This window comes from Frieseomelitta varia, unplaced genomic scaffold, assembly GCF_011392965.1.
Source record: "Frieseomelitta varia isolate USP_RPSP 00005682 unplaced genomic scaffold, Fvar_1.2 scaffold_653, whole genome shotgun sequence".
NCBI classification, from domain to species: Eukaryota; Metazoa; Arthropoda; class Insecta; order Hymenoptera; family Apidae; genus Frieseomelitta; species Frieseomelitta varia.
Window position 1 is genome coordinate 145,688 of NW_025110427.1, and position 20,106 is coordinate 165,793.

Sequence of the window (20,106 nt, forward strand, 5' to 3'; positions counted from 1 at the left end):
ATCCATTAAAAGATCGAGTCTCGTTCATGAAATAAAAATAAGACCGAATGAAAGAGGGAAAAAAAGAAGAAGAGGAAGAAAAGAGAACGTATGCGACGGAACAGTCGCGAACGTGTGAAACAGAGGGAACAAAGAGCATCGGCTCTGATCCAGAAATTTCCCAAATACCCGGGAAAACTGGCGTTGGAATATATACGTAACACACGCGCGCGAGTACCGGTACATTCTCCCCGTACAAGTGCGTCGAGGTGCACCGGGGGGTCGCGATCGAAACCCAGGGATCGAGGAAATCTTTTTTGTCGCGCGAACCTCGCGCGTATTGGCTCGCCGTGTTTCGTATCCGCGTATTTTCGGACGATTTTCTCCTCTGTTCTGTCCGTCGCGGAGAACGAGAGAGAAACAGAGAAAGAGAGAAAGTGTAAGAGAGAGAAAGAGAGATAGTGAGAGTGAGAGAGAGGGGTTCTTCTCTTCCTCCCTGCTGCCATTCTCTCTTCCCTCCCCTTTTCCACCTCGTTCCTCTCTGTCTCTGTCCCGCAGCCGTGCTCGCCCCTCGGCAACGCTCGCGCGTCTCTGCGGAACGGGAGGCAACGGACCAGCGTTTAATGTAAATCGCCACGCACGGGCCGAGCGCGCGCGAGAGTAAGAGGGATGCTCTGCAGCGCAAGAGGGGCGGCGGGGTGCAGAGCAGGGTGTGGATCGGCGAGAGGGCGACGCGAGGGCGACGCGAGGGACGAAGAAACATACATATGTATGGGTAAATGTGTACCTACGCCCGCATCACTCTCTCTCTCTCTCTCTCTCCCTCTTCCTTTCTCCTCTCTCTTTCACCGCGAGCAAGCTCGCTCGCTCTCTCTCTCTCTCTCTCTCTCTCTCTCTCTCGCTTTTACTCGCTTTCTCCCTCCCAACCCTCCCCTGTATCTTTCGCTTCTCTCTCGCTTCCCTCTTTCTCCCTTCCTCCCACATCTCTTTCACTGGATACTTCCATCCCGCGTCGGTGGTCGGTCGACTCTCTTTTTCGTTCTCCAGCTCCATCCCTGTCGCGCCTTCGCGCCCGTTCGATCGCCTCCGCTTCTTCCCTCTTTCGCGCGCTTTCTCGCTTCACCCGCACTTCTATATCTTTCACTCTTACTCTCTCTCTCTCTCTCTCTCTCTCTCTCTCTCTCTCTCTCTCTTTCTCTTTCTCTTTCTCTTTCTATCCCGCGATCACTCCTTCTCCTCCATTTCCTCCTCCTCCTCCTCCACCTCCTGCTGTTGCCCTCTTTGTTTCGCGTGACCGTTCCGTGGACGTAACCGAGCTCGCTTCGTTCTTCTTTCTTTCCCTCCTTCCCTCCCGCCCTCTCTCCCTCGCCCCCGTACATTTTTTTTCCTTTTTTACTCCACCGCTTTTTTCCCCTGTCACGCCCCCGAGCCGACGAGTGATTTTTATAATCTGCTACTTGTTGCGCGGCGCGTACCAGCGGCCGACCGGTGTGGCCCGCCCGGAAAAACCGGAAAATAGAGGAAAACAAAAGCGAGCGGGCAGGCGCGGTGCGACGCGGCCGAGACCGGCTACGTCCAGAGAAGCGAACAGGGTGGCCGGCCTGGGCAAATGGGGGTGGGAGGATGCCGGGGTGGCCGCCGGGGGGGAAAAAAAAAGAAAAAGGCACCGCGGGACCAGCCGGCGGATTATCCGCGCCGCTCTGTGCCGCGCACGCTTCGCCTCTCTCAGCGTTTCCTGTCCCGCGCGTGCCAACCGAAAATGCATTTCCATCCAGAGCGTTTCTATTTTTTCTCTCTCCCTCTTTCTCCTCCCTTTTTCCACTAGTGCTCTCCTGGCGTGCACGTCACGACAGAGATTTCCGCGTACGGTAAACAGCTGGTTTCATCCGGAAAACGTTTCCAACGAATAGATTTTTGTTCGCTTTTCAATGGATTGTACAGTATGAAGCATCTCTCTTTCTCTCTCTCTCTCTCTCTCTCTCTCTCTCTCTCTCTCTCTCTCTGTTTCTCTCCTTCTGTTTTGACACGACGACGCGACTGAAATAAACTGAACCAAAGACCAGAGAGCGCGTAAACGAACGACGACGACGACGAGTCGTGGAATAACGAAAAAAAAAAAACGCGAAAATACCAGAGATCTATTTTGCATAGTCGACTTAGACCATCTTGTTATTTTATTTTCTCATCACACGGCTCTGCTAAAAGCTATAAACGTTCGCAGTCTCGCCTCGCGTGTGTCGGAGATTTTCGACTGGACGTCCGAGAGGCACGTTCTTCCCTTTCCGTTGGAAACACGGACATCGAACGTTGCATTCGCGTCACGCGGATCGATTCGGAGCGTGCAGGGTCGAATTCGCGACGTCCCTAGGCCTCCCTAGGTAATTCCTAATAGGGAATCGGCCGACGCGATCAGCACAAAAGCTCTGAAATATCTTTCCTCGGCGGTGCGAGAACTTCCTGCCTGGGCGCAGTTCACCGGCGGTAAATTCTCGCGCGGAACGCCGCGCGCCGCGTTCCTCCTTCGGCGCGGGTTCGGTTCGCGCGCGTGCATGTGTCCGACGACGACGAGAGTAGGTTCAACTACGTTTCCAACGTCGAACCGCGTGGCCTATCCTAGAGCTCGGCGGTTCGCGGCGCGAAGAGAGGGCTGCTCTCCCCGTACGTTTCCTTCTTCTCGCGCGCGAGTCGTTCCCCTTTCACCTCACCTCGCCAGCCGCCGCCTGCTCCCGCCTGTCCTCTCCTTCTCGCCGCTCCTCGCCGCCCCGCGAGGTGGGTGGGAGGTTTTCGTGCCCCCCGCTAGGTACGACACTGCATGATTTTTTGACGACCGATGAAAGTTACTCGCGAGATATTCTATTTTAAACTTTCGGCCGACAGCCGGCTCCGCGGCCACCTCCACCCCCTCCACCAGCCGCCAACCGAGACTTCCTACATCGCGATAATTCCTGAAAAGGAGGAAGCCATTTTGCGCGGCCTGCTCTGTGGCCTGCTCCTCCGCCACGCGAGACAAAGTTCCCGCGTTTCGTATCTACGTACGTCGCCGTACTCCTTCTTCCCTCATGTTTTCTTTTTTTTTTTTTTTTCACCACTCGTTGTTGCAAAATTCCAGCTCTTTGCGACTTTTCTTTAAATTTTTACTTCAACGTCGCCCCGTAGTTTCTCCTTTTCTAGTCGACCTGTTCCGACTGATCGGCAATACGAATACGTATTTCTTCCACGTGTCTTTTAAATATCGATAAAATGTATGACTCTCTACAATTGTGAAATGCATTTGTTTATTGCTGATCGTCGATCGAATTTCGAGCTTCGACAGAAGACATCGAGAACAATTGTACGTAGTATCGAGATTTTCCCGCGCATCTCCGAGTCGTAGCGCGCAGACGTACACGCTTCCGGAGCATTCGCGAGCGTGTGCAAACTCACGGATGCTTCTTGCAAAATTTCTCCTCGAGGAATATTATTCGAGAGAATGCCATGAATTTTTATGCACTTGCAGGAAATTTAAAGGTGCAAAGATGCATAATATACATCGAATGTGCAATATGGGAAATGAACTTCATTTCTTTGGTCTTTGAGTATTCGTAAGAACGTGAAACAGTAAATTCGTTCATACATGGTCCAATTTCGAAGATTACTGTATTCAAAACGATTGATCGTTCGGAAGGTGCCATTTAATGCCACGCGAAACATCTATGTAACAACTCTATGAATGGTCCAATTTTCGAGACTACTCTCTTCCTTGCGATCCCTAAGTTTGTTATTCACGCAGTGGCAACATTTGCGAAATGTTCAAGTCGTCTACTTCCATTTGGGAATTCCCTGAAATAAACGCACGTTTCAACCCTCCGTAACTTGAGAGTTACACGTTTATACATCCTTCCGCTTAATCGTCATTGACAAACGAACCATTTGTTAGACTCGGTCGTCAGATTTTCAATCAATTCTCATAACAAGAAGAATTTCAGTTACTTGCAGACGGAGGAAATTAATATCAATGAATTGCAGTTACGCTTCGTTCATCCGTAGACTGGTACCGACTTTCGGCCCTCCAGTCTCAAATATTACTCCGTTCGGAGATACGGGACTGGATGGATTCGACGGCGGTAAAAGATGTGCGAAACTTTCGCGACGAGGAAGCGCGGAGAGGCGCGGAAAGCGCGGCGTGTCGTTGATTTACCGTTCCTGGTACAGTTGCAGAGAGGCTGCTGCAACGAGCTCTGATTTTCACTCTCCACGCCAATGAATGACGTAGCGAAGATACACGGCGGCGGCGGCGGCGGTGGCGGTGGCGGAGGCGATGGCAATGGCGGTGGCGGCGGTGGCGGTGGCGGGCCGATTCGCTCGCTCATATTCGCTAGAGCTCGCGCTCGCCTAACCGCGCGCGCGAGTAGAGTACACACGGTCTGATCGGGGGCGCATGCGCAGACGCGTTGCGCGCCGCGACTCGACTCGACTCGCCTCGGCCCGACTTCTCGGCTCTCCGTGGCTCGCCCTCCCCGCCGCCAAGGTGCATGCATGCATTCTATGCGGCGTGCACCGCATTAGATGCATTTCTAAGTCGCGCCGCAATAAATCGCAGAAATATCGAAGAGTGGAGAGTCTGCCGTGAAACCGAGGGAAACCGGGTGGCCGAGGGAACCGGTGGCGTGTTACCGACTCGACGACTCGACGACTCGACGAAACGACGACGAAGACGCGGTGAGAGAGATCATCCACCCGAGGGACCAGGAACGCGAGTCCGAGCATCGAGAGCAACGAGTAAGGAGAAGGAAGGGAGGCTGAGAAACACGCTGGTTGCTCGATTTTCATAGAGTCCGATAGAATCTGGTGCGCGAAACGAGCCGTTCCAGCCAACACCGAGCCGCTCGATCGTTCTCTCGATCCGGGACCCAGGGATCCTGAGGGAGCAAGACCACGCAACAACAACAACAACAACAACGATCAGCTCCGTTTTCGACATCGGCTATTTCGCGCGTACCTGCTACGTACGCACACGCACGTGCGAAACTGGTGACGTCTTTCACGACGCGTGTATCCCGTAAATCCCTCTCTCACCCGGGACCAAGGTGGCGGTGGTGGTGGTGGTGGGGATAGGGGTTCGCACGGAGAACGTTTCTTCGGAGAAAGTTTTTTCTTTTTTTTTTTTTGTTCTCTGTTTGGCAGAGAGAGAAAAATCGGAGGCGTCGCCAGTGATCACGAGGGGACCCGGGACAACGCCGCCTCTCGACTCTCGTCGTCGAACGTCCAACGTCGAATTAGAATAATGACGGACGGTCGTGGTTGATCGGGCAGGAAGTGATAAAGGTTACGTTCAGCGACCCGCGGTCCGCGTGCCCCGAGACGCGCGAGCGAGCGAGCGAGCGATTTCCACGGGAAAAGGGCCGCGCCACGGATGCGGCAGCATATCCGAACGAGGAAGAAAAGAATACGACACACTGAGTCACGTGCGAACCAGTCCCTCCCACTTGCGGACGCGGTGCCCGCGGATTTCAGTGCACTGAAAATCGTAACATCGCGAACCTCTCCCGAAACGGCGTTCTCTGCTCCGCGCCTCTGCCTCCTCCTTCGCGATCGAGAAATCACTTGATCCGAAGACGCAATCGGGATCGTTTCGGTGGAACATCATCCGATCAACCCGGACCGTGGAAAAGAGAAATTTGCAGGATCGCAGTGAATCCCGACAGTGGGCGACGAGGGATTTCGAAGGAGAGTGAATCGAAGGAGAGATCGGGAGAGAAGATCGGGAGCGAACAACGAGTGATTCACCGCCTCGGGAAAACGCGGGTGGACGCGAGTTGTTCATCGGCGCCCTCTGCGGTGTCGAGCCGCGGTACGGCCCTGGTGCACGTTTTCGCCGGCACACACCACTTACGAAAAATTCAGCATCGCCGTGCGGCGGAGTTGGTTAATCAGGAAGCGGGCACGTTTTTCCGCGACACGCGCACGGAGGAGACGAGATTCGACTAGCGACTGGCGACCACAGTGTGTCTCGTCCTCGTGCCTAGCGTCGTCGTGTGGAACCGCCAACGAGTGTGCGGTCGGAGCGACGCACGCGGAGATCGGTGCTCGTCAGCCGAGAGATCTTTGAAAGAAAACGAGAGAAAGTGGGAAGAATCGGCGCGCTGTCTACCACCAGAGCCAGCGATTCTTCTTCTCAGCGGCTCGCTAAGTCGATAAGAGCCGAGTCGTATATCTACGCGTGATCTGTCCTTTCTCGCCGTGCAGTTTCGTCATCCGACTCTTTTTTTTCTTTTCTTTTGTTTCTTTCTTTCCTTCTCCTTCTTTTTCTTCGTTTTACCCACCGCCCTAGCAGGGCGGCAAGTTTCGTGAGACAGGCGGTGAAATAGGTGCGCGAGTGAGTGAAAACGAGGAAAACTGATCGGTCTCGCGAATCAGTGTCGGATGAACTGGAAACACGGTTCGTACGAAGTGGAAGAGGATGGTGACGAGGACGACGAGGAGGAGGACGACGACGACGACGATGATGACAACAATGGTGACGAGCATGACCGAGACGAGGATGACGAGAGACTGCTAAATCGAAGATCCACGAGACACGAGTTTAGATACAGGTAAAGCTTCGTTAAGATCTTACGACAAGATTTCTACTAATCTCGAGCTTCGTGCTTCGTCGTGAACAATTCGTGTTGAAGACACCTCGATGCGAACGATCGATGATCGAGATAGAAATTTGAACAAGTAACGTAAAGATCGTGACGATTGATTTTCTTTTTATTTTGTATCATCGTTCTATCGATCGAACGTTGGCAACGTGTCTCTTCGACGATTGTCTACCGCGCTCGACTCTAACAACTATTAATATTCCTTGCTTGCAGAAGTCTGACCGCTACACGCTTTAGCCGCAAACTAACAAACCAAAAGCACGCGGATTGGAGGAAAATGGCTGATCCGGACTAGAGTCGGGAAAAATCTCACGCTACTCTCCTTTCTCCTCGTTTCTTTCGCTCTGTCTCGTCGTGTCAGTTCTCTAGCTTTTCTCGTTGCTTCAGCTGGTCTCACAAAACTCACGCTTTCGCTACGCTCCGCAATTTAAAATAAAAAAAAAAAAAAAACGAGAGAGAGAATATCAAAAATACTAGTAATAAACGTACGGAAGAGATCGTGGAAAATTCGCGCACGAAATAATCAAGGATCGACCGTAAACGGAGTTATATACCAGGCTTTCGCGGGGAACGATCGATCGAATAGGTGCACACGGAATGAGAGAGAGAGAAAGAGAGAAAGAAAGAGAGAGAGAGAGAGAGAGGGTGGTGTGCACGGAAAACAGGGAGAAAGAGGGAGGTAACGTGGTGATTAGTTGCAGTGTTTTGGAAAACAATGCGCGAAATTTCGCCGGTGATAAATAATAAAAGAGAGAAATAAAGTGTAATGTCAGGGGGAAGAGGGAGGGAGGGGGTGGGGGGGGGAGAGAAACGAAGTGGCGCGCAGGGCTCGCGCGCGTATGAATAAACAACGCGGGCATATGTATTGTCCATTATCGAATAAAAATTAAATAAAGTACGAAACAGAGATGGTCGTTTGGAAACTTGAAACATTCATTGTGTCCCTTCAGTCTGTTCAACCTTCTCCCGACAGTTGACGACGCGACGCAACCGATCCTGACGCGATGCAACCGAGAGTCTATTGCCCTGTACCCTGTCCTCGAATACGTATACATTATTCCAAACCTGGCATGGCTGAGAGAAATGACAGAAAAAAAAACGGGGAGAGAGAAAAAAAAAGAAAAGAAACGGAGACAAAGTGGCAAACGCGTTCCCCCTGTGCGTTGCGAGGTAAATTTACCTGGCTGGAAACGCGGCAATGTTGCAATTCACGCGACGCGTACATTCGCTTCGCCCCTGTTTCGTATCCCGCCTCGCCGCCCCTCTCGCGACCCTTGAATTAAACCCCTTAAACAGGTCTGACCTGGTGGCACCTTGAAACGTTCCGTCTGCCACCAGCGGACGAGATAATACACCGAGGAGAAAGAAGAAGAAGAAGAAGAAGAAGAAGAAGAAGAAGGAGGAGGAGGAGGAGGAGTAGAAGAAGAAGGAGAAGAAGGAGAAGGAAAAGAAGAGATTCGAGCGGACGAGAACGATCTCGAGAAGGGTAAGAAGTACACTCTCCTCTGGAAGGAGACGAGAAAAGAAAAGGAAAAAGAGGAGAAGAAAAAGGCGAGGAATAAAAGGAATGTGAAGTAATTGTGAGAGATAGGTTGTTGCGTTTCTCCCCTTTGCTACCCCCCACCACCTTTGGACACGGGGCATCAGCGATCAGGGCTCGCCCTTCCCTGCCGGGCCCTGTTCCACCCCCCTTTTTTAAGGCGGCCAGCTGCGGGGTCAGTTTTCGACGGGCGCGCGGCGCATTAAGATGCTACGCTCAAAATTTGTCATCGACCTCGTGTCGTCGTGTCTCGTGGCCGCGTGAAAATTTCGCTCGCTCGTTCGCGTCCAGTGTGCATAGGTGGCGAGGAACGGGAGGAACACACACCTCCGCCGAAACAACAACCCCACCCCCCCCACCACCCTCTGAAAATCCCCGATGGAGAGGAACGGGACGGCGGCCGAAGGAAGAGCGCGAGAGAGAAAGGAAGAAAAAACAACGTGGCGCGCGAGAACAATCGCCGGATTGCTTCTGCAGTGATGAACGCGTGATGGATATTAAATGGGTGCACGGTACGCATCGACAGATTAATTCCATTTCCCAACAGGGCCTGCTGCTTTTCGCGAGCAAGGTTTTAACAAATACACGACCGCGCTCGCGAGCCAGACGATCCGAAATATTAAACGTTCGCCTCTCTCTCTCTCTCTCTCTCTCTCTCTCTGCTCTCTCTCTCTCTGCTCTCTAGCGCTCTCTCCCTCTTCTCGTCTTTTTCGTTTTGTCGTTTTATCGTTGCTCGAAATTCCATGAACAAATATTTGCCGAACACTGATCGTACTCACGACGGAGAGAGACACGGTACGAACACACGGTTCCAACTTTGACTCGGTTAAGCAGCAGAAACTTTTTTTTCTCTCCCTGTGTTTTTCCAATTTTTTCTTTTCTTTCTTTCTTTCTTTTTATTGCTATCGTTGTGTAACCTTTGTATAACGTTTAAACGTGATATTCCTGTGTTTTGCGAAAAGCTACGTTCGTTGTAACAACTCTTGCCGACTTTTTATCTTTCGTTCGAAAGGTTTCTAGGAATGGAAAGAAGGGAGATATGTCAGTAAGTAGACTGGGGATTTTTATGCATTTACGAGGAATTTGAAATCCTATTGTAGTGGATGAAACAAATTTCTATCTAGATTCCATTTCATTAGTTGTGGTCATAAAAATACAAAAAAAAATATATATATATATACATATATAAAAAATACATGAAACACGAAACGTATAAAATGTAAAAATGCATAAAAATTCGTGGTCCATGTATAAGAGTCCTCCTCAGTTTTCAGTATCGATTGTTACAATTTTCACGCTCGAAAAATTGGATTTTTTTTCCCTCCCCGAAAGCTGGTTTTAAAAAAGGCAAAGGAGGGTCTCGTTATAAGTGCGCGTGTTTTCGAAACGTCCACTGGTAAATTATATTCGGCAAGAGTTAATTTTATACCGGAGAAATTCGCGTTGCCCGCGCGCCCGTGAAAAGCTACCCAGTGACAGGAAATTTGAACGCTTCTTTGAAACGCAGTCTGTCAATTCTACCCTCGTTTGCCGTGCCAATCGTTTCGCGTCGTGCAAATAATTAATCGCAAATAATACAGCTTTCCGTGAAAGCTGCGAAAGGGTGAGCAACCCCTAAAAACGAGAGCGCGGCTATATCGGCTCGTTTAATTTCGCTAATTTCTTTTCTCCCGTTCGCGCGAGCCAAAAAGGGCTTCAGCCCTTCCGTTCTCCTCCTTCGGAGGCGCTTCGGCCGCGACGAACGACAGGAGACAAAGAAGGAGAGAGAAAAAGACGTTAAAGGGTCCGCGAAACGTTAGAAATCTCAAGGGGTTGCGAGAAGCACGGGGAACGAGGGTAAGAGATGAAGCACCGGAAAAAATAATTATTCTGCTCGTACACGCAGCGAAGGAAAGACCGCCTATCTGTAACCGCGAGGATAATTGGACGAAATATTTTGACGAAGGGAAAGCAAGTTCTCCAAATTCTGGTCTTAAACTCCTTGATATCTCAAGGCAGTGCATGCGCTCCTACTTACGCGTACGTTGTCACGTTGATCTCGTTTTCTTTACGCAAATTATACAATCAGGAAGAACATAACAAAATGCGTGTGTTAAAGAAATTGTAAGACAGAGGCTGAAAATGGTGGATAAATGTTACAGCAATATATATATTATTAAATAATTTATATATATATTATTATTAAATAATTTATATATATATATATATATGTATAATGTTACAATAGTTAAAAAATAGAGACGACCGTAGAAAGAGAACTTAAGTAACTTAAACAGAGATTTTATTTGTTGGAAATTACGACGAGTATTGCACGCTGAAATGGGCAAAAGTGTGCAGTATAATAACAATAACAGTAGTATCAAAATGCAATTTAGCGGAATTCAAATACTAATTAATCATGTAAACAATAATTTTGGAGAATTTAAGTGTGCAAAATCTACAAAACCCACGCGTATAAATACCCAAAGCAACATGCTTGTTGTGATATTTAATAATAATCAGGTATGTTTGAACAACAGAGAATGCATTTACGAACAGCTTCTCGCAGCTCTTTCAATTTAAAGATGGAAAAATCGCAAGTATCGATCGAAGGAGACAATGAACGAACGGAAAAACGTTCCGAAAGAATTCTATTATCGTTACGACTGATCGAATCGGCCAATCATCACGACGGAAATTGGATCTCCTCGTTCCTTTTTAAGCGACAAAAACTTCTCTCCCATCTTCTTATCACTCAACTACCTATAAAAGTTCCGAATAACAGACCCGTTGTCAGAGAGCTGCTACCTTCTTAGAGTCGAGCCGAGCCAATTCTACCCCGCTCTTCAACAAATTGAAAGGTCTATTCAAAAAAAAAAAACAAAGTTTGTCAATTTAGCCAAAAGTCGAAACTGAAACTCGAAAAAACAAACCATTCAAACTTCGAGTTTCAAAAGTCTCCGATTCAAGCTTCCGAATGGAAAATTTAGCGAGTCGTGAAAAATTCCATTCGACGAAGCTTCACTGAAATTTTCATTCAACAAAGAGAAAGGAAGAAGAAACAAAAGAACAAACCGCGGCTCGAATCATCGAGGCGTTATTGATTAAAACAATCAAAGAGAGACCTCGTTCTGCGACGCGACTTTCGAGAGGAGAGCGAAGAACGAGCGACAGAGAAATGGACAGAGTCCCCAGAGGGGGAGAGAGAACTATGGAGAGAGGGTGGATCGACAGCGGGAAAAGATGGCGTAAAAATGGAGGGTGAAAAATACGAATGGGATGGGGTCACGGGAATCTCCCCACCATCTCTCGACACTCCTTTTCCCGCCGTTCCAGCGGGAATACACGGCAAGGTTTCCAAATTTCGTATCCCCGAGGCGCGTGGCAACTTTTTAAGACGTTTTCCATTAGCCGAGGGACCGATACGAGATCGTTTAGTCGCATGATTTACAAATGGAAATCACCTTAAGAGGCGTCGTGACCGTTCATCGAACAAAGAGGATCGTGGCTTAACAATTTTGCCGACGTGAAAAATTAATGTAGTCGGGGTCCTCTCGTAAATAATGTTCTTTTTTCTCTTTCTTTCAAATATAGTAGAAACTGTCTCTACGAGAGTTTTAGAATTTGAAAGGGAAAACTTGGGAGTTACAAAATGACAAGAGAGAATCGTTGATCGCTAGACGGATTTTCCTGCATTTACGAAAAGTTGGAAGGTACAGAAATACACACGTGAGACGCACCAGAGTATAATACTCTTCGCGTCAGTCTATTTTCTGTCTCTTTTCGCAAAAAAGACAATAACCGATCTTTATGCGAATCGAAATTCCTGTATAACTTTAAGTTAAACATATAGAAATTCTCAAATAAATCCTTGATAGATATTCCCTTCGTTATGATTCTTCGCTAACTTTCTTCTTTATAAACAAACTCGCATCATTTTCTTCCCACAGTAGGCCACAAAAGCTACTATTCTCTTTTTTCTTCAACTACATTCGCGTTTATAAGAAACTTAAAGGTTCTTCAATTGTTCAACAGAAACACGAATCTGCATTGAATACCCAAAGTCCATCTCATCAATTACATTTCATTCTCACAATATCAGGGATTTTTACAATCATATCATGCTGCTGCTAATGCCAAATTCGATACACTTGAACGTAATTAATCGGCGCGTAAAAATACTGCAACAAAAAACGTTCCAATCGTCGATTCACTCAGAATCCAGAATCCAGAATCCGTTTTCTTCACTTCGAAAGAAACTCGCTTCGATTCGATGAGACAATGGGAGGAGGTGGTGGCGAATATCGGATCGGAAAAGCGGAAGATCTAATTTTACAAATATTCGCACATTTCGAGTAATTCAAGGCTGCGGACGTAGGCTGGCAGGTAGACGGACGTGTGTGTGTGTGTGTGTTGGGAGGAGGGGGAGGGGGGCAGCACCGGAGTTAAAACAAACATTTTTGCGCGTGTGAGCTTCGGCCATAAAGCTCTGCCCGGCCAAATGCATTGGCCGGCAGTTGCATAACACTCTAGAATAGCTTCGGAAAATGGTGGACCTTCTCTCGCGGCTTGCTTTTTCTTTTTCGGTCTGCATCGGCCCGTCCTACGTCTCAATACCGGGAATTCGCCGGCTGCCGCTTGCTCCCTGCCTCTCGCGAACGCGAGATATTCGTCGTGGAAACGCGGAAAATATACCGACTCGCCGCTACTTCTTTGCCGCGCAACGCGTTGAATCCGAAATGGCCGCTAATCGGGGACAGATTGTCAGGGCGATGAGCGACATTAGTCGACGATACATCTCGTCCACGGGACGACTCTCGTCCATAAATCACTGTATACGCTTGTTACGTACTTTAACAAAATGATTCTCACAACGTTGTTTGTACGAATTTCTTCGTACGTACGCGAGTTCTACTCTCGCTGAAACAATTTTACTTTAAAGTGGTATTGCGGTATGTGTTGGATCAATTTGCAACACATAGAGATTTTTACACAATTCTTTTTATACGCGAATATTTTCAAACGTTGTCACGTCTGGCGAGATTTCGAAACATGCTCTCTCATTGTAATAATAAGAGGGAAACAAAAATTCTGACTTTTCGAATCTCAGAATTGCATTGAATTCTTTCGTGTAATTTTCTCCTTTTAAGAATTATAACATTTATCTGATTTACAGCGATACCTTGACAATGTAGTCGATTGAGTCGAAATTCGAGTCATCGATACAAATTGCTATTTGATTTTATTGTATAATAAATATAAAATTTATTACACAATGTGAGAATCGTTTAGCCAAAATCGTGGAAATTTCGGGAAAAGAAACGACACTGTGCGATAATGTGGTATCGTATAGCAAAAGTTTAACAGAACAAAATCGTACACGTATCAAAAATGAACATTAAATTAAGAGGATTAAAAACAACCGACATGTACAAATACTTATAAACGATAGTATACAGAGTAGAAAACAAACGTCTTGACGTATATAGGTTAGCTAGGTGAGACACGATGAAACCTGGTGCCAAAAATATACCAGTTCCGGCAGAAAATATAAATCCCTCGTGCACGATGAATCGAACCATTTTCTTTTCTTTCGAAAACAGTGCGTCTACGCGAGCACTGGCAGACTCACCATTTAGAACGCAATCTGTCCACGCTATTTTCGATCTTAAACGAGCCTTACTTCGAATAAATAAGTCCATTTGTCACGCGTTGAAAAATGATAAAAGTGACTGAACGATTGCTCATAACTTGACCATCGGGGCTTCGTTGGATCGCTGTCGCAAAGAGTAGACGAATAATATTTTTCTTGAAGGAAAATAAAAATACGATTGCTTCTCTGTCTCAAGTATTAATCTCGATTTCGATCCGCGATTGCGTGTTGCGCAAGCGATCAAAAATAGCGCGCGAAATAGCGGTTATTTTTTGGAGGACTCAAGAGAGAGAGATGTATTAAAGACGAATCTTTAGCCAAACGCTGATGTCTCGAATATTACGAAACATTCAAATTACGTGAGTTATCAGGAGCCTCGGAAAAATTCGATTTCGTGTATCCAAAGTAAGCAGCAGGAAGATTTCTTTGACACTATTAAAAAACACTGATGGAATATAAAATCTCAGACATTACAGAATCGTGCGGGCAAAAATTTTAGAAAGACATGATCTTGCAAATTTAAAGTCCACAGTAGGGTGGTTTCTTCGTTCTGTCTCAGGCATCTGAGACAATTAAAATTATTTAATAGCTCTCGTAGTATTTCATAAATTTTCTCTGTACTATACTACGAATTATTGTCGTGGAAACAGTGGACAGTGTAAAAATCTTGGCTCTTGGCAACTAACAAAGAACTAACTACGAAGCGTAGATTAGCGAGAGCCGTCAAGAATTCCAGAAAAATTCGATTTCGTGTTTCGAGGCGAGGTTTCTTCCGATCTGTCGAGTCCTTTCGAGGCATCCGAGGCAATTAAAGTTATTTATTAAAAAGACACCGACCGAAAGTAAACAGAGAGAGAGAGAGAGAGAGAAAGAGAAAGGGCGCGCGATGGAACGATGGAAAGGCGCGATCCGATTAAAATCTAATTTTTCACGGATACTCTCTTAATTAAAACATTAAATTGATTGCGGCGTAAGGTCGTGGCGGCGACGACGGGGGTAGATACCGTCTTCTTCGAGGCGGCACGAAGTAACGAGAGACAGGGTCGAAGAAAAAGAGAGGTGGCGAAAGGGTGGTGGGAGAAACGGAGGAAAAGACAGGGGTTGGGAGGGGGGTTCGCGCGAAAATAAATGAAAATGAAATCAATTATAAAACTGTTTGAGGAGACTCCGAGGAGCAGCCAGTATTCGATAGACGGAATAGACGGATGGATGGACTGGTACAGGTCGATCTTGAATTTTCTTAATTAAAAATCTACAGACTTTGCTTTCAATTAAAAACCGAAATGCCACGGGCTCGCTCGTTACCGGTTCACCGGTTCCTCCACAGAGACCACGAAATAACGTCTTTCCTGATCGAACCGGTTATTGATAGAATAACAAACTCGAGCAAAGAACGTTTGAGAGAACGAACGCGCGCTGCAAATGAAGAGCGTGGAGAAAAATAAAGCGTGATAAAAGTCAGACATTTCCCTTTTGTTGCTTTTCAAACAATATTTTCTTGCCACATGATCTTGCCAATTAAATATAATAATTTCTTCGGCCTCCACGAATATCTTTTAGATATTTATGCACTTGTACAGCTGTAAGAACAGAACGTGCAAGAATTTACGTGAGAAATTCAAACTACATTGCTCATTGTAATATTCAACAAGTAAAAATAAACCGATTCTCATACTCGTACAATTTAACGAGTAAAAGTAAACTCTGCGAGATTTCGTCTTTCAAATCACACGATCCAGTTATGACTTCAATTGATTCCCCGGTTATTTGTAAAATTTCACTTGTCAACTCACATCGTGTCAAAGTATATATTTGCTGTTCAACTACAAGTCAACGTCGAAATTTAACATTGAAACTACCAAAGTAGTCGAAATAATGAATTTATAATTTTTGTTCGATATTTTATACAGGGGTAAAACATCGTATTTTTCTTTTTCTTTTTTTTTTTTTGATGATCTCAATAATGTTTCGTAAAATATACAAATAAAAGCTTGTACACTCTATTGTATATTATAAAGTTTCTCTATTTTCAAGTTTCCAAGCCGTGATTTATCACGCGATCCCCGAGTGATCTTCGAGTCTAAAGGAAACGAAATTAAAAAACGAATCTACGTGTCTGAGAGAGACATTTCACCCGGCTAGGGTGGGTTTCCGTGTGTTTCTGGAAATTCGTCGAGTCGATTCGAGAGAGAAAGGTAGAAAGGGAGAACGAGTGAGAGTGGCTCTCTAATCTCCGCGAGATTCTCGCGTCGCGAAGACGTTGCCTCGATTTATGATCCTCCTAAATCTCGAGCGTCCTCCCCACGGCCAGGCTCCTTTGTCCCTGGACACTTTTGCACTTTTAAAACTTACTTCGCCGCGGAAATTTCATTATAAGTGTCGCGGTCTCTCTCTCTCGGCGATAAGGCGACGCCAACTTGCCCAAGGCGTGCTTTGCCCGCTTTACATCGCGGCCTTTTGAAATATCGCCGTGGATTTCTCACCGCCTCGCTCCTTTCCTTCTGTTCGTCGGCCCCCGCGACTTTTCCACGACTTAATCAACGCGGACGCCGCCACTTTATAGATAAACAAAGTTAACATGTTGCCAACTCCGCCACCGAAATATCGCCTCCGAATTGCAAGCCGGTGCACTTTCCAGGAGGGAGGGAGGGGGGGGGGGGCAAAAACTCCGGCAACTCGCGGAATAAAGTCTATGGCTCGTAATCAGCGTCGCGATTCTTCCTCCGTTCCTTCAGTTTCCGTGGAGACCGAAAGAAAAGCAAAAATTATCGCGACGACGTTGTACAATTTCTGAAACAGGCCACAGAGTTTTCAAACCCTTCCAACTATTCGGAAACTGACTATAGAATAAAGTCAACTGTTGCGTAACGTAAAGAAAAATAAAAAAAAAAAACACGAGGACATCTAGACAAAAAGAGGTTTCTCTTACAAAAAATTTTGCGAAAGTTACACGTAATTTTACAGCCAGAATCGCCGCTTATTTTTAAAAAAGTCCTGTCAGATTATCCCTTCTTCAATCATCTCGTATTCGAATACTTTTTAACCATCGAAAGTAACGTAACATCAACTATTCAAAAGAGACACACGTATCTTATCTTTCTCCAGTTCTACCGATGTTACGCAAAGTAGCAGGGGACCAAAGAACGCGAGCATCAGCCACTCGGAAATTAGTCACCGTGTACTTTTCGCAAATTCGCATTTCGGAGACAATGCCGCACTTGGGTCCTCCGATTCTCCTCTCCCCGGTCTCTCTTTTTTCTACGACCTTCTACCTCTTTTGTTCACCGCCCAAGACAGACCAGACACGCGAATATAAAGGGAAGAGAGTGGAACAATGAAGGTTTCGGCGACGCGGTTCTGACCTCGAGATGAAACGAGGCCAACCGCCCAGCTAACCACAATTTCACGACGAAAATGTGAAAAATCACGAAAAGATGGAGAAGGAAGGAGGATTCCACCAGATTTTCGACTCCAACCCCTCTTTCCCATACCCGTTTCCCATCCTCTTCCGGACACTCAGGTTTAGCGAGATTACACACAGCGTAATCACGATTCTTCGATGGCGAAGAGTGCAGCTGCTGCTAACGGAGGTAGCGGCATATGCTGCGTGGTCGGCAGTGCTCTTCCGATTATCCACATGCTACGCGTATACCTTGGAGAATGGACATCTGGCCTGCCCGCGGTGCTCTGCCGATTATTTGCTCGTTTGTTCGCTGCCCGCGTACTCGATAGACGCCCGATACGCGCAGAGTCCAAAACTCTGGGCGAAAGAGTTTGCGAATGGAAAATTTTCAAACTGCAACACACGATGCAACGCCTGTGACAAAACGATTCTTTCCTCGCCCAGGTAAAAATTGTAAAAATGAGATTTTCTACGAGCATAAGCGCCAGAGGTTATTGACCCGACGATACGCTGACTTTTCAGTGTTGCAGCAGCGTTAACTGGCTGTGTTAAGCTAATGTCGATAAACGACATTCGTTTCAAGCTTTTCTTTCATTTTTCACTCGCCGAATTTTCCTTGCTTATCCGAGAAAAGAAAAGAAGGATGAAATCGAACGACTTCAGAAATTGAAACTAATTCTAAGAATCTCATGCGAGCTTCCTTCTACCGAGAATAATTTGCGTTACTGAGTTGGAACATTGGCAGAATTCGACGTTACTCACTCTTGGCCAACGACGATTTGGTTTTAATTTTAATTCGATCAATTTATTCGTTTATTTACGTAGAGTCGAAATAAAAAAAAAAAAAAAACGTAGAAAATTCAAATTTAAATGAAATATTATATTTCAAACAGAAGCGAAATCGTCGTTGCTCGATGGAAACCACGAGAAGGTGGTGAGTCACTTCCATCGGGAAAACAGAAGGATAACAAAAGGATAGGATCGAGTGAATTCCAGGGAAGGGATAATTTTTGCCAATAACAAGCAAAGCAAATTTTCTTCGACAAATTCGTAGCAGCTTTCGTCGTGAATACGAACGTAATAAAAGCATGTAGCGAGAGAGGATCTTCGTCCTATCTTCGTCCCGACATCGTTCGAGAGCAAAGTGTCCAGCGAAGATGTCGAACTGAGCGGAGAGGGAGGGAGCAAGTGCTCGAAGAATAGCCGGCGGCAGGGAAGGGAGGGTTCTCGTGGCGGGGGTGGTGGCTGCACGGTTGAATCGGCCGCAAATTGCGGCGAAAAAGGTAAAAGTTGGCCGCGTAACTTTCTTCCGGGCGCGGAGGTTGCCCCGTGATTTTTGTTTTCATTTGATTACCTTCGCTCGCCCTGCTGCTGCGAGCTAGGGCTCGTTCTCGCTCGAGCGTCGAGGCGCGGGGGTAGAAAACGGGCTGGTTAGCAACGTGGAGGGAGCGTGGAAGTTAGCGAAAGCGCGCCATGAGATTCCGTTATTTTCGCGGACTGGAATCGATAGGGGCCACCCACACGCACGCACACACATACCAGCGCGCGCGCGCGCGCGCACGCGGGCACACGCAAACTCTGGTTAACTCGTTGGTGGCCGTGGCTTCGTGCGTGCGAGCGAGCGAACGAGCGAGCGTGTGTCGACGCGTTAGGTTGGGTTAGGTTAAGCACGCGCTTAGCCCGATAGCACAGCTAGGTCACATCGCACGCTAGGTGTTTACAGCCGGGGAGAAGAGACCACGCGAGAATTCAGGTGCCATGACCTACCGCGAAAAAGGAGTCGCGTGGCCAAAATCTTCCTCCCTACTGACCTTCCCTCCGCCATCGTTTCGCCCCCGATTTTCTACCTTCTCGGACGTTCTGCCTTCTTGGAGGCAGCGGAGGCTCTTCCTCAGGGATTACTTTCTCATTTAGATTTTATCTGGCGGTTCGCGCGCGTCGCTTTTCTTACGTTCCTCTCAGACGGCCATTTCACCTCGCTCCTTCGCTCTCTCGGCCGAAAGCCTTCTCCTTTTGTTTTTACTAATTACCCAGGACAAGCGAGCCATCGAGCAGTCCTCCCATTTCGTTCTCCAACCTCCGCCGTACTTGTCCGCCGATCATTAGGCCGCCGGCCAAAAAGGGTGTCCTCGCCCGGATTCCTCCTTTCCTCTTCTTCTTCTTTTAAACAAGAAGCCGCGAAACTATTGTTCCGACCATTGTCCCATTGGACGGATCGGACGGTGTCTCGAGGATCGGTAAAGTTTCCTCGGGCCACGCGCGGTGGCTACCCAACGAATAGTTTCCAACGCTCGTCGTTTCAACGTTGTTGCTTCACGGCTTTTGGTACCCGGGGGAAAGGGTAAATAGAACAATCGGCCGGACCGCGTGAAAGGGGACGAGAGTACGCGAAAGAATTCGGACGGTCGGTCCAGCGGGGTGGAATTCGACGATTCGACAGCGGACCGTTGCAGCTGTCCCGACAAAAAATCAGCCTCGATTGTTTTATCGTCCCCAGCGGGTCTATCCGTTGGTCAGACGGTCCTTCTCTCCTTATATTATGATTATCCTAGCGAAGGGTCGTCGAAGGGGAGAGAGAGTTGCTCCGTCTCATCGTCCCTCTTTCAACACGAGCTTCAGTTCGAAAGACTCGGGAGGCCAGTTTTCTCTTCCCTCGATGAAGTCGTGGCAACGCGCGCTGAGAAAGGAAACGAGAGAGAGAGAGAGACTGCACCAGAACTCATCCAAGATCAGATTTTTTCGTTCATAAACATCTTCTGCGAACGCGTTCTCTCGCATTCAGTTGACGATTAAAGAGAGACATCGGTGTTCGATGAAAGGAACGAGCGATCCTTGGGATGTACCACACACGTGTCCGTGTATGCAAATCAACCAAGTCCATTGTGTCCCCCTGCAACCCCTCCCCTCCCCCCTCCCCCCGCCCCTCGCT

The 20,106-nt window shown here is 47.4% G+C and overlaps 2 protein-coding genes across 2 annotated transcripts in view; both read left to right on the top strand.

The window, feature by feature from the left end:
* Positions 1 to 4,392: 4,392 nt before the first annotated feature.
* The window catches only part of LOC122534974, a 33,888-nt gene continuing 18,174 nt past the window's right edge, over positions 4,393 to 20,106 (top strand). Inside the window, exons 1-2 of the mRNA XM_043666106.1 lie at positions 4,393 to 4,737; positions 7,996 to 8,088. Coding sequence (XP_043522041.1) covers positions 4,491 to 4,737; positions 7,996 to 8,088 — 340 coding nt within the window. The 5' untranslated portion in view covers positions 4,393 to 4,490. The remainder of the gene's footprint in view (positions 4,738 to 7,995; positions 8,089 to 20,106) is intronic.
* LOC122534975 (cytochrome b-c1 complex subunit 6, mitochondrial) lies at positions 5,095 to 7,532 on the top strand. The gene is made up of 2 exons (XM_043666107.1): positions 5,095 to 6,551; positions 6,816 to 7,532. Exons 1-2 carry the CDS (start codon positions 6,382 to 6,384, stop codon positions 6,895 to 6,897), a joined length of 252 nt encoding a protein of 83 aa, XP_043522042.1. The 5' UTR covers positions 5,095 to 6,381; the 3' UTR covers positions 6,898 to 7,532.